The 12,481-nt window shown below is 44.6% G+C and overlaps 1 protein-coding gene across 2 annotated transcripts in view; it reads right to left on the reverse strand.

Moving 5' to 3' along the window:
* The window catches only part of KIF26B (kinesin family member 26B), a 295,598-nt gene that overhangs the window by 16,178 nt on the left and 266,939 nt on the right, over nt 1-12,481 (reverse strand). For both annotated transcript variants that reach the window (XM_021391286.1, XM_021391287.1), the window contains 2 exons: nt 9,492-9,654; nt 4,911-8,346 (listed from right to left, as the gene is read on the reverse strand). In XM_021391286.1, the coding sequence (XP_021246961.1) occupies nt 4,911-8,346; nt 9,492-9,654 (3,599 nt within the window). The remainder of the gene's footprint in view (nt 1-4,910; nt 8,347-9,491; nt 9,655-12,481) is intronic.

Raw genomic sequence — 12,481 nt, forward strand, 5'->3', positions numbered from 1 at the left:
CATGGTCCTGCAAATGCTGAGAAACACAACTAACTGCAGCTCAGAGCACACGTTCAAACATCTGGAAGTCAGCATTTGGAGACCTTGGCTTTCCACAGTCTTGTTCAGACTTGGCCTTCCCAACAACAGCATCTCTTGATTTTTTGTTTCCCAGTGTTCTGTGATACTCAGTGTTCAGGAAGGCTAAACGGGCCCAGAGCAACCCAACATGGAAACCCTTTTACCAGGACTCTCTCCCCTGGGTCTTGACTATTTTTGGCAGTGCCTCCTTCCCAAGCGAGTCACCTCTTCCTCCCATGTCTATGACCGTCACTACCACATTGCACTGCATGCCAGCTGCTCCCCTGGCCTGCCTGGCCACAGAGCACAGCCTTGCATGCCTCACCCTGTCACCATCAGTCAGGCTCAGGCTCAGCTCTGACAAACCTCAACTGGAGGGCACAGAAATTAAAGAGGAGACCCACCCTGGCAGAGGAGGCTTTGAGCTCAGCAGAGTGCTGCAGGCAATGACACATGACAGCCCCTGTGCCTCACCGCATGTCAGGTGTACTGTGGCTCCCTCATGCACCTGAGCCTGCTCCCAAAAGGAACAGCAAAGCAAACAGCCTCGGGAACATCCCTACCTTTTCCACCAAAAGCTTTATCTTGTAACACGTTGTCTCAGAGCCCCTCCCATTCTGCCATCCCCAGGGGACGCCTCCTGGCAGATGTGGCAGTCCTGAATCTTCTGTAAGACAGGGCAAAATGCTGGAGCAAAGCATTCGAGCACATCGCATGGGAATGCAAATGGCCTGGCTATGCTGGGTAAACCTAATTACAGCCTGGGCTCTTAGACTGCTGCTAGCTTAGAGCTGATGGGATCACACACCTGGAAGCAGCAGCAATGCTGCATGGATGAAATCACCCACCCCTGTTTTGCATTGAGAGCTTTTCCACAAGACCATGATCTAGTTTTGTGAGCTGGTTAGAGACAACAGACATTACACGGACTGCCCAAGGTGACAGAGCGAACCAGCAGCACCGTTGAGAACACAACGTAGATCTAGCAAGTCCTTCCCTGCCGCTCTGCCTGCCTCCTGCTCATTCCTGTTGTGTTCCCAGGGTACAAATACAGCTTGGTTAAAATGGAGTTAAGCCTGAATGCACTTCCTGATGACATAAGAGAGTTTGTGCTATAAAAGCATCCTTGTCATTGCCCTTCCATAGAGCAGCAGGAGGCCAATGCACTTGAAATTTCTGAGGTATTAAAAAATAATATATAATTGGTGCTAGTGATGACTACACTGTAACACTTCAGCGCTCTGCTCAAGACAGCATTGCCCTCCCGAGAGAGAGACTGGAGTCAGAGCCAGGAAAATGGCTGAGATGCGGCTTGTTTCCTACAGGGAAAACACTAACAGAGTAAGCAAAGAAATGGGAGCAAACACAGTTGCACAGATGCATGTGAACTGAGAGGAGGGAGGGACTGCCACAAAAAGAAAACAACAGATAAAACCCTCCTCTCCACTGCCCGGCAAGGGCAAGGGAAGATGTGCAGTCAAGTCAGTCAGGGTTGAGGTTAGAAGTCAAGGGTGCCTGCAATTTAATCCTAGATCTGGCTCTCACTTAGTGGAGGCATCGGGCAAGTCAGTAAGGATCTCTGCCTTGATTTCTGCACCTGTAAAATAGAGTCTAGAGTAACATGTACAACACAAGGTAGATTAAAGGGTGGCCACACAAAGCTCTCAAATGTACAGCGATGTATCAGGGCTAAATAGCTCTGTTCTTGCCATAAGTAGTCACTTTAGGGCAATATCTGCTGATGCTGCATTATAGGACCAATGTTAAATGCTACAAAGACAGAAATGTTTACGAAAAGAAAAGGTTACTTCAGGGGGAAGACTTCAGTGGTTCATGATATAATCACATTATTTTCAGTAGATATCAGAATGTAAGGGGCTAATAATTGTTTATTATTTTTTGCTTTTGTTCACGCAGCACTGGGCTGTCTGTGAATTGTACATGTACCCATGTAGAGCCCAAAATTTAACCCAAGGCTACACTGAAGGGAATATCACCTAGCTTTATCTTTCAAAAGCTGTCAATGTAGGTCTGATGCTTCATGTATGACAATCAGCGCAGAAGCACCTACACATAAAAATAATGCACTTAAAAGCACTGAAAGACAAGATCTTAATCTGAAGAAAAAAATGATGTCTCCCCAATGTGTCAGAACTTCAAAAGTAATTGTGAGATCTGACAGGGCTGCTGGTGATTCTGCTAAAGACTCTTTATAGCTCCTCTTAAAGGGGCCTTGGGCTGATTCATGATGATCATGTCTGACAGCTAGCATTTCTGCTAATAATAATCATAAATAAAGTGGACAAGGTTGCCTGACCTGAAATGAGCATATCTATAGTGCCATATCCATTACAGCACAGTGGATCTGTGACTGCAAATCAGGAAAGGTCCAATGCTCTTGACACTATGTATTAAAATAATATCCATCTTTCAAGAGCACAGAACCTTTGTATGCTATCTTTTTCATTAAAAAGTGTTCCTTGAGAGAGATCACTCAGATGAGAACGGACTTACAGACAGGAGAAATTACGGAGGATAAAAGATTGCAAACCTTTGCATATTTTTTTGTTTATTATGCCATAAAAATATGTTTGTGAATAACTCTATTCTTCCTTATATCTCAGATCCTCCTTCATGTTCTCCTGCATTGAGGTAATAATCCCGATTTTATGTCATCATAAATCTGCTGACATGTGAAAAATTGTACTATTATCAAACACATCAAAACAGAATTATGATGTTACTGCCGCAGGATGAAATTCAAACTGGAGCTGGGTTACAAGAAAGTGAAGTATTATGAATTTCTGGGCAGTAGTTTGCTGCTACAGATATGGAAAGTAATAAAGAACTTTTTTTTCCATTTGCATTAAAAAAAACGGGTTGCTCTTACAAACACAACTCAAAACAATATAGGAATTACTTGCAGATATAGGGAATCACTCTCAAAGGTAAAATAACAAAAATAACACGCTTGCAAACTCTCCACGTCAGGTGACAGACTCAATTAAGAGAGAAGCTTTGCACATACTTTGAGGGATGTCAACATGCCACATTTTGCTGAGCCTACCAGGGTAGGCATCTTGCAGGGATGTTGGCTCTGCGCAGAAAATGCTCCATCACAGAGGTTACAATCTAGCAATGGTAAGCACCTGCAACATTGCTGACAAGGGAGAGAGGAACTAAGTCACAAAAGAAATTAGACTTAACACATACATTGTCAGTCAGAGAGAGAGCTGTACTTGGTGAAAAAGGTCGGATTTTACTTAGCAGTATAAAAGTGGCAAAGCTGAGACTGTCCATGTTCCTTGCTAAGGAAAGCTTCCTGCTTGACTACCTTTGCATATCTGCACTGCACGACAAAGCATTGCCACTGCTCGGCCAGGTAAGATCAAAGCTGGCTAGATCCAAGGGAGTGAGGACAGTCTCTTGTGTTTGATATGGATGAACCTACACTACAGTTTTCTGTGCTTTCCCTCACCTGCACAGCTGCTCTGCTTTCACAGAAATTGATTTTTTTGCATCTATTCCTGGTTCAAATTTTGTTGAAATTCACCAACTGTGGCCTAAAGTGAAGAAAGGGAAAGTGACCCTTGCAGAGACTACTGCAGATGGACTTCTCTCAAGAATGGTTACTGGATGCCTTTAACTGTCTCACTACCAAAGCAACAGGAAAGCAAAAGACTCAACTTTTGCTACAGAATCCAAAGAAAAGCATATGTCCCATGGAAAAAGTCTGTATCACATCAGCAGCTTCTCCACAACACACAACCCAGTTGACAGTACATTCCCAGAAATGCATTCCGTGTGGTCAGCTTTGGATTCCTTTTCCACAATATACAAAATCATCCTTCTTTCTCTTGCAAGTTACCATTAAAAAGTTTATATTTGAAAGGAGCCATTATGCAGAAGGGATAGAAGAGTCTTTCTCATAGGATGCAAAGTTAACATCAGGAAGATTATTTCATCATTTGGCCTTTGCTTGCACAATGTAGGGTGACTTTCAGATGTCTCCTCTGAACAGGTATTATCAGATGTGCGCCTGTGAATATGGTTTTAATTGCAGTATCTATTGTGTTCACATCTGTGTGGCACATGTTTTTCCTGCTACTGCAGCAAAAGCAGAAGGAAAGAGAGGGAAATGCATCACTCACTTCATTCACTCTAAATGAATCCCAGAGATAAGTAACCCAGTGAGTGGGAATGGCTGGTGAATTAGGAACTCTGTGAGAATTATACATTTCTGCAGTCAGAGCTACTGCAGGGTAAGCAGCCACCAATATTTTAAATATTGGTACATACCAGTTCTAGTATGTATACACATTTTTTAAAAAAGGAAGTTAAGTGAGACTTACACTTCTGGCTGGGTAAACAGCACCCAGAAAAAAGGGTGAGGTGACCAGCTAATGGATGTTACTCATCCTTTCCTGCAAACCTATGAAACTCTAGTGTCCTGGTGAGATGTATAAGCTGCAACAGTGTGGACTCCTGGCATGGACCAGCAGGCTCTTGCTATCTGATTAAAAAGTGCACCACCTTGCAAAGGCATCTTTTTGGAATCAGAAGAATATTTGTATAAATAAATACTTGATTGCAACAGCCACTAGCAACATGAAACAACTGTAGAGATAAGTGGGTAATAATGGGTAGGAGGGAGACTCCACTGCATAGGCAATGCAAACATAGATAATTGTGCACATTGCTCGGAAGAAGCTCAAGGCCTGGGACACTTACCCTGGCCTCTCACCTCTGCTGCAAACACAGTTGGCACTGATCTAGCCCATCTTCATCCCCACTACGAAGCAGTTAGCTGCTTTGGTCTGTGTTCCCCTTTCACACCACTTCAAGCTTACCTGTGGTTGATCGTTTCTTTGGAGTTTTGAGACTCCGGCACCTGCCACTGGCGGAGCTGCTGTTCTCGCTCATGGAGTCTTGTGCAGAAGAGGCACTCCCTGTTGCCTCGCTGTCCCTCATCATGCTCTCGTAGCCGCTGCTGCCCCCGCTGTGGTAGAACAGGGCAGTCTTCCCCATGGCAGGGGGCAGCTCCCCGCTCAGGACACTGCTGTTGTCACTCCCATGACCACTGCTGCAGCGATGAGGTTTCCTGGGAGGCGTGATCTTGCTGTAAGGGGATGGCAGCACGTGAACTGTCGGTTTCTCCTCTCCATGAAGGCCACTACGCTCATCTGCTTCTACGTTTCCTCGCAGCTGCAAGCCTCTGGAGCTGGCACTGCCTTGGAGCAGCTCTGAAATCCGTCCATTGACAGCCCGAAGGGGCAATTTAGAAGCAAGGCTAGAGCCTCGGTTTCTGCTGAGGGATTGTGTTGACCAGGACATATTCTTCCCGCTTGGAGGCAAACTGGAGCTCTGCCCAACAGACTGAGGCAGAGACTTGGTCGAAAAGCTGAGCGTTTTGGTAGCAGAGGCAGACAGGCTTCGGGCCTTGGGACTTGCCAACAGGAGCTTGCTGACTGCAGAGATCTTTGACTGTCCGGCTTTTGGCGAGGCTCCTGCAGACTGGGAGAGAGCTGAGTTGGTTGGTGAGGACATGACACTGCGGCTGACGCTCCTTCCAGTCCTAGGCATGGTGGTGTCTTTGCCAGGGTTCATTTTGGAGTTCACAGAGGACAGGCTTTCTGCTCTTTCCAGAGACAGACACTCATAGTGACTTCCTGTGGACCTCCCAAGGGAGTTGGTCCTGCTGGCGAGCTGCTCCAGCTTGGCACTGAACAGCTTGCTGCTGCTGTTGTTGCTGCTGTTGTCAATGCCAGGGCCCTTTGGTTTGGCATTCAGCTCCTCGGGGAAGCTGGCCAGGAAGGGCGCGGGCTGGCCAGAGGGACTGCTGGTGGTGCTGCTGGCAGCACTGTGCTGGGGGCTGGCTCTGTTCTTCTGATCCAAACTTGACTTTCTCACTGGAGGCAGAGGAGGGTTCCCTTTGGGGCGAGTGAGGACACAGTGTTTGGGAGAGGCCATTTTTTTGTCTAGGCTGGCCTTAGAAAATTGGGCGTGGGCAGGAGAAACAACTCCATTGCTGTCAGAGGCAGCAGAATGGAGGTGACTGTCAGGCTCTTCTGGCTTGCTTGCTTTTGGGAGCCCTCGAGGGAGGCTGCCGCCCTTCAAGCCATCACAGGAATGAACGGGACTTTGGGTTGCAGAGCCAGATGCTGCCATCTCACATCCGTCCACAATCCTCTTCAGACTGTCACATCCTGGGGAGACAGAGGCGTCTCCACTGCTGCTGATGCTAAACCTGTCTGCTGAGGACTGCTTTGTGTTCTGCTCAGGTTTGGCTGAAACTGTGGTCATGTCAGACCTCGACCCATCAGTGTTCCCAGAGCTGTCATTTTTTACATCATCTTCTCTCTTCAGCCATGGATCTTCAAATTTGATATCCTTCTTAGCATTAGGTTCTTTTCCCTCATGGGGGTGAGCAACCTTTGGATCTGCACTTACTGCCGATACAGCATCATCAGTGTCTTGTGCTTTGAAGGAATTAACAGCAATACATGGATAAACAGTAATGTTTGTCTTCATTGGGAAGTAGCCCTCACAGCTGCTGAGATTTGCAGTGTTTTTAATTGTGACAGTAGTTTTCCCTAGAGCTGATATTTTACAGCCTTTGATGGGTGGCACTTTACTGAAAGCTTCCTCCCCCATTTCTGACAATATAAGCATGTTGTCTGTCACTGGCTTCTGTTTGTCACCTACACAAATCATGCTGGCACTTTGTACGGTGCTTGCAAACTCAGAGACAGGAGGTTCTGCCATTGCTTCTCCATGCCCATAGCATGCCTGGGCAATGAAACTGTGGCATGACTGTTCACCATCACTCCCTGTGCTCATTTCACTCAACCATGAGCTGATAGATGAGCGTCTGCTGCCATCATCCTGGGACTTGTCATCCAGGCCCAACTTTGGAAGTGGAAGGAACTGTGTGATGCTGACCTCAGACACAGGAGCTGCACTGGAGTAACATTCAAGATCTTCAGATATGCTGCTGATAATACTGACTGGCCTAGACCCAGAGGCCAAAGCCTGCACAGAGCAGTCACTGTTAAAACTGATGATACTGGTTGGGCGCCCATTGTCAAGGACCCCACTAATGGTTAGCTCTTCTACAAGGGTGAACACCAGCTCGTCCTCTCCATTCAGTTCCAGCGGCTGCTGCACAGTCACCATAGTGGTGCTCAGAATCTCCTTCTTGGATTCAGGAGAATGGCTTTGTTGCTGATCTTCATTGAGAATTGTCTCTACAAAATCCCCATTGCTGGAAGACACAGACTTCTTCATGATCTGAGGGCTCATTCCCGCAGGTGGGGTCCGGATTTCTGGCTGTAACAAAGATTCAGTTGATGCCATCTCAGTGTCCTTACTCAGGGTAGCTGGTGGGGGTGTGGTGCTGGGAAGAACTCCTTTCTGTGTATAGACCTTGCACCTCTGGGAAGGAGAAGTTGGTGGCTTGTATTCAGATGTCTTGGAGAGGCTCGCAATGCCAAGCCGGGGCGAACCCATTGGCCTTGGTTTCCCTTCCACAAAGCCACAGGTGTTGAGACCTTCTCTGCTGCTCTGCAAGCTGGTACTGTGTGCTAACTGGCAAGAGCTAAGCTCTTTGCTAGAGCTGCCTGTTACACTCCTGGGAGAAGAAGGAGTTGAAATATTAGTATGCGCTCCAGAAGGAATGGGGGAGTGATTTCTCTTAGTTTTGCTGGGGGTTGCATTTATATTTTCCTTGGCTTCTCTATCAGGATGCTGACATTCTGGCATCATATCTTCCTTATCTGACTCTGGTAAGTGACTAAGCTCTGCCAGTTGGCTTGAGACAGAGCACTTAGACATCTGGTCTGAGCTAAATTGAGCAGGCATCTCTTCAAAGGGAAATTTGTTGGTCTCTTCACTGCCATCTATGCAATCCAGCCTCTCCTGGAGCTCTGCAAAGGTGTTGCACTTCAGGCAATCTCTTTCAGATGTGCTCGGCCCTGATTCACTACCTTCCTCCAGCCTGCCCTCATTTTTGGTCTTCTGCAGTGCAGGAACTATGGGAACAAAGTCAGGGGGACCTTCATTATCTGTCAGTTCCTTATCAGAAAGGGCAGTGCCATTGGGGCCAACATAAATCACCGTGTCACAGGACTGCTCACTGCTGGATGAATAATCAGGATCACTTGATAAATGCAAAATAGGGAAGTCTGGGTCAACGGTGTTTCTAGAATGGAAAGGTCTCAGCTGGGTTGGCCGCCGCATCCTGCCCTCCTCACAAGAGCTCTCTCCTCCAGAAGAACTCGAAGTGTACTGCAACATCAGAGAGACAGAGACCGTGACATTTCAGAATTGCAGACAGCTCCTTGCACAAAGCCTATGCATACACAAAAAAGATACATCTAAACTGGGAAATCTCTAAACTAAGGCACAGAGCTCTGAAGCTTCTTATATCCAGTCTTGCAGCAAGCATACAGCAGTGCTCAACAGAGTACCCAATGCCCCAACTCTAAATGTCCCACTCTCAGACATGAGGCTTCAAAAAGAAAAATAACGTACAGAATAAATAGATCGGGAGCCCTCACCTAATTTAGACCAACCAAATAAACTGGCTATTTGCCAAAGGCATTCCCATTTTTGTGTGTGAAGAAGAATAAGAAAAGTCATTACAGAAATAAGGCACAGAAAATAAAGACAGCCCCTTTTGGTCATACTGCCAGTGCGTGAAGTTGTATAATGTGTTTAAGGGAGTCCTTCAGTATACACTGCAGCGATGATGTGTGAAATGAATCCTTTCACGGGCACACACTGCTGTGATGGTGTGTGGAATTAATCCCTTCAGTTGGCTCTCTTCAAAGTTTTTTTCAATCCACAGACTGTCAATTTAAATCAGACATTCACTGGTTGCACCCAATTCACACTGCAAGTTGTACAGAAAGAACCAGTACTCCATAAGCACAGGATTGGATATAGCCCACCATCACTTTACTTCTTGGAAAATCTATCACCTGTATTTAGAGGGAGTCAGAACAAATGGGGCATCAGTGCTGGCAATGTACACAATGCTTTACATTTATTTTGCTCCTACTCTGTGATAAGCACAGAGAATCTAATTCTTCATTAAACCCAATTTACTCTACAGTGGTTTCATTCCTTATTATTTCATTAGTACTAAGAACGTAACTGAAGATTTACACTCTCAGCTATACCAATAAATGAGGCCAGCTTAAAAACCTGTTAAGACAGATAAGTTTGAAAGCACCCCTCTATCTGAAGCATTTGCATTCCCCTTGTCTCTGCTATGTGCTCTAAGCCACTCGCCTAGGACAGGGTACGAACAACCTTTGCACTTTGGAATCGATTATTGATACTGCTATATCCTACCCCATCAAGGATCTTTTGGGGTCCTTCCTGTTCCCTCCTCCAGCACTACAAGAAGGAAGTTATACGTATCTTACCTTAGTTTTCTTTTTCTTCATCCTGAGGACTCTGGATGCAATCTGGATGGTGGACAGTGTCTCAGCGTAGTTCCCCGCAGCGGCTGAAATGTGAGCTATCATTGTGGTGCGGCAGTTCATATTCCCCAGGGACTCTCGAAGCAACATGGTGAGCTTGCTGTCTCTGCAAAATAAAATGAATTAAGGCTGCATTAGCCAGCGAGGTTTCACTTCGACCATCATGATGTGACTCGGGTCTCGGCAAAATTTTTTCTCCTCTTTTTAATGGAATTCTAATTAGTTCTGTTCCTCAGGTTTGCACTATCCTGTATCTGCAGCTGAGCATGCTGAAAGACTCTGGACTACAACTTAAACTTCTTTTTACCTGCTCAGTTCCCCTTCTACGTCCTCGTCTAGTCTCATTCCTTTAGCACTGTTACTGTTGGCGAATACAGAATAGCAGACCAGTGTTGGAGACTAAGGAGTCACTGCAGCAGATGGCAAAGTGCTGCCCTTTTCCAGTGTATAGTGTACAAGCAGACTCTGGCCTAGCTCCAGTAGACAGAAGTGCAGTGGATTAGATTAGGGGACCCAAAGTTTCTCTTGCCTGCTGGGGCACTGTGTAATTCAATAATGCTACTACTTAAATCACTGAAATAACTTTGGATGATACTGGTGAAATACAAACCAGTCAAGCCTTAAGACTTCTCCCAATTGTTCTTTCATATTAGATCTTTTCTTCTGCTGAAGTGGGAATCAAATTTTCTGTTCTTGCCATTTACTCTATTGTTCAGAACAGGATAGTTTTTGAAATGCTGATGCCTTACTGTGGGGCTGTCTGTGACTAGACTAAGAATTGGAATCATCAAGCACAACAATTTTAACAGCATAATGATGCATATGTAATGTTTGCATGGTATTCGCCTAATCCTGTAGTCAAAAATGCACAATATATATATTTTAAGGGAGCTTTAACTATGAGATGTGCAAATCAAATAGCTGACCAACTGGGAAATGGTATCCTCTTAAAGAGAGCCTCTCCTGCACTAAAGGTTTTGGCTATTAGTTACATGGTTCAAAGCAAAGACAGCAGCCTGATATATACTTATGCTCGATAAATTGCATACAGCAATTGCTTTCTGACAGCAATACTGTCAATGGCTTGGGATTAGATTTTTAGGGGTCACTGTTCAATATCTGATAATACCTATGGTGCATGTGTGCCCTTAGTCATGCACTTAACGTTCCCAGCTCATGGGAATTCTGCATAAAGCTGCAACCTGTGGGAAATTAACCTACGTCCACTGGATAGGACTGCCAGACAAACATCAGAACTCTTGAATCTCTACTTTTAATTGGGTAAATTACAGCATTTGGGATGCATATTTTGATGCATCTAGCATTAAGGAGGGGCATATAGCTCTAGGAGAGCCGCACCACAGTGTGCTGATGCTGGCTTATAAAATGTGCTACTCCTGAGCTTTATAGTACTTGTGATTTTGGCTAGGCTAGCAATAGTAGATGGAAAATATTTTCTATTTCATGATTTTTGCTTCCTTCTGCTCCAGACACATTGAAGACAATCTGGCAGCTTTGAGAAGCAAACAAATATCCATAAAGACTACAGTGAGATGGCCTCACTCATTTCTCTTGTGACCTAAGGCTACTTTGAATCCACAGATCTCAAGTTAATAGGCTGCTGTACCTCAGGTTAGTGGCCCTCCTTTCCATCAAGGAATAATTAAGATGTCAAATTTTGTACATCAGTTACTGCCACTCCAATGCAGAGTTACACGGAAATTATAAACATCTGTACAGAAATCAATAACAAGCCTTTCATTTGCTAGTGTTTCTATCACAGCAAAACAGGAGGCGATGGGGGAAAGGGCAAAAGAATGCATTCCGAACATGTAGATCTCCTGAGAATACATAACCCATGCAGCCAGCATCAGCACACTGCGGTGCAGCTCTCCTAGAGCTATATGCATTATGAATATGAAATAATCTGTCCCATCTGCCTTGCATTGAAATACACACTTGCGAGAAGAATGATGATACAGAGGAAATTCTTATTCTGTAATTCAAATGCTACACCATATATTAGAAAGAAACTAACGGGCAGTTGTTTGGGGTTTTTTTTTTTTTACGATTAAAGCAAGAAAATTAGCAGCAAAAAAGTCCAGCCAGTAATGATTTCTAATTTCAGAGTTTTCTCCAGTACTGCCTGTATCTGGACTATCAGCATAGCTTTGGGCATAGACAAATTAACTAGCCTCCAGTCTGTACACTGAGGAATAAAACAAAGAGGAAGAAATTTAAAAATCACATATCTTTGTCAATTCTAGTCATTGTCTTAAGACATTCACCCATTCATGGTTCACTGACCTCTCACTATAGCACCTGCTGACTCCTAAGGAAAGACTAAAAATCAAAGGTAACATAATAACACAGATGTGTGGCTTAGTAACTATTAATTTTTAACTCACTCTATCCTCAACAAATAAAATTATTGATATTTTGGATATCTCACTGAAATTAGCTTGTCATACAGTGTGAGACATGAAGTAAATGCTTTGCTCTTGTGAACGCTGACATGTCATTTCTGCATGAAAATTATTATTTCTTTAGGTGATTCGTGAACTGGTATTTTGCAAAAGCAAAATTTCCTGTGAAGACACAAGTTTTACAAATGGAAGGTCTGGACTAAAAGAGCTTTGAGAGGGAAGAACATTTTTGATCTTCTGCCCATGCAAGACAAACTTAGGCACGGGAGATGTAGAAAGGGAGGGCTGCTGTTCTTGGGCGCGTGTTGTTCATGCACCATTTTTTTCACAGCAAATAAGAGATCTTCAGGAATGCATTAGAAATAGAAATGATCTGTTTGTGTTCTGCTCTAAGATAAATGAAATGAAATATGTCAGAGCAGCACGTTGACCCCATTTTATACATCTGTCTTCCTTTTAAATGTAGTTCCATCCCATCCACTAATGTTTTTATAGTTTAGGAAATTT

Source organism: Numida meleagris, chromosome 3, assembly GCF_002078875.1.
Source record: "Numida meleagris isolate 19003 breed g44 Domestic line chromosome 3, NumMel1.0, whole genome shotgun sequence".
NCBI lineage: Eukaryota > Metazoa > Chordata > Aves > Galliformes > Numididae > Numida > Numida meleagris.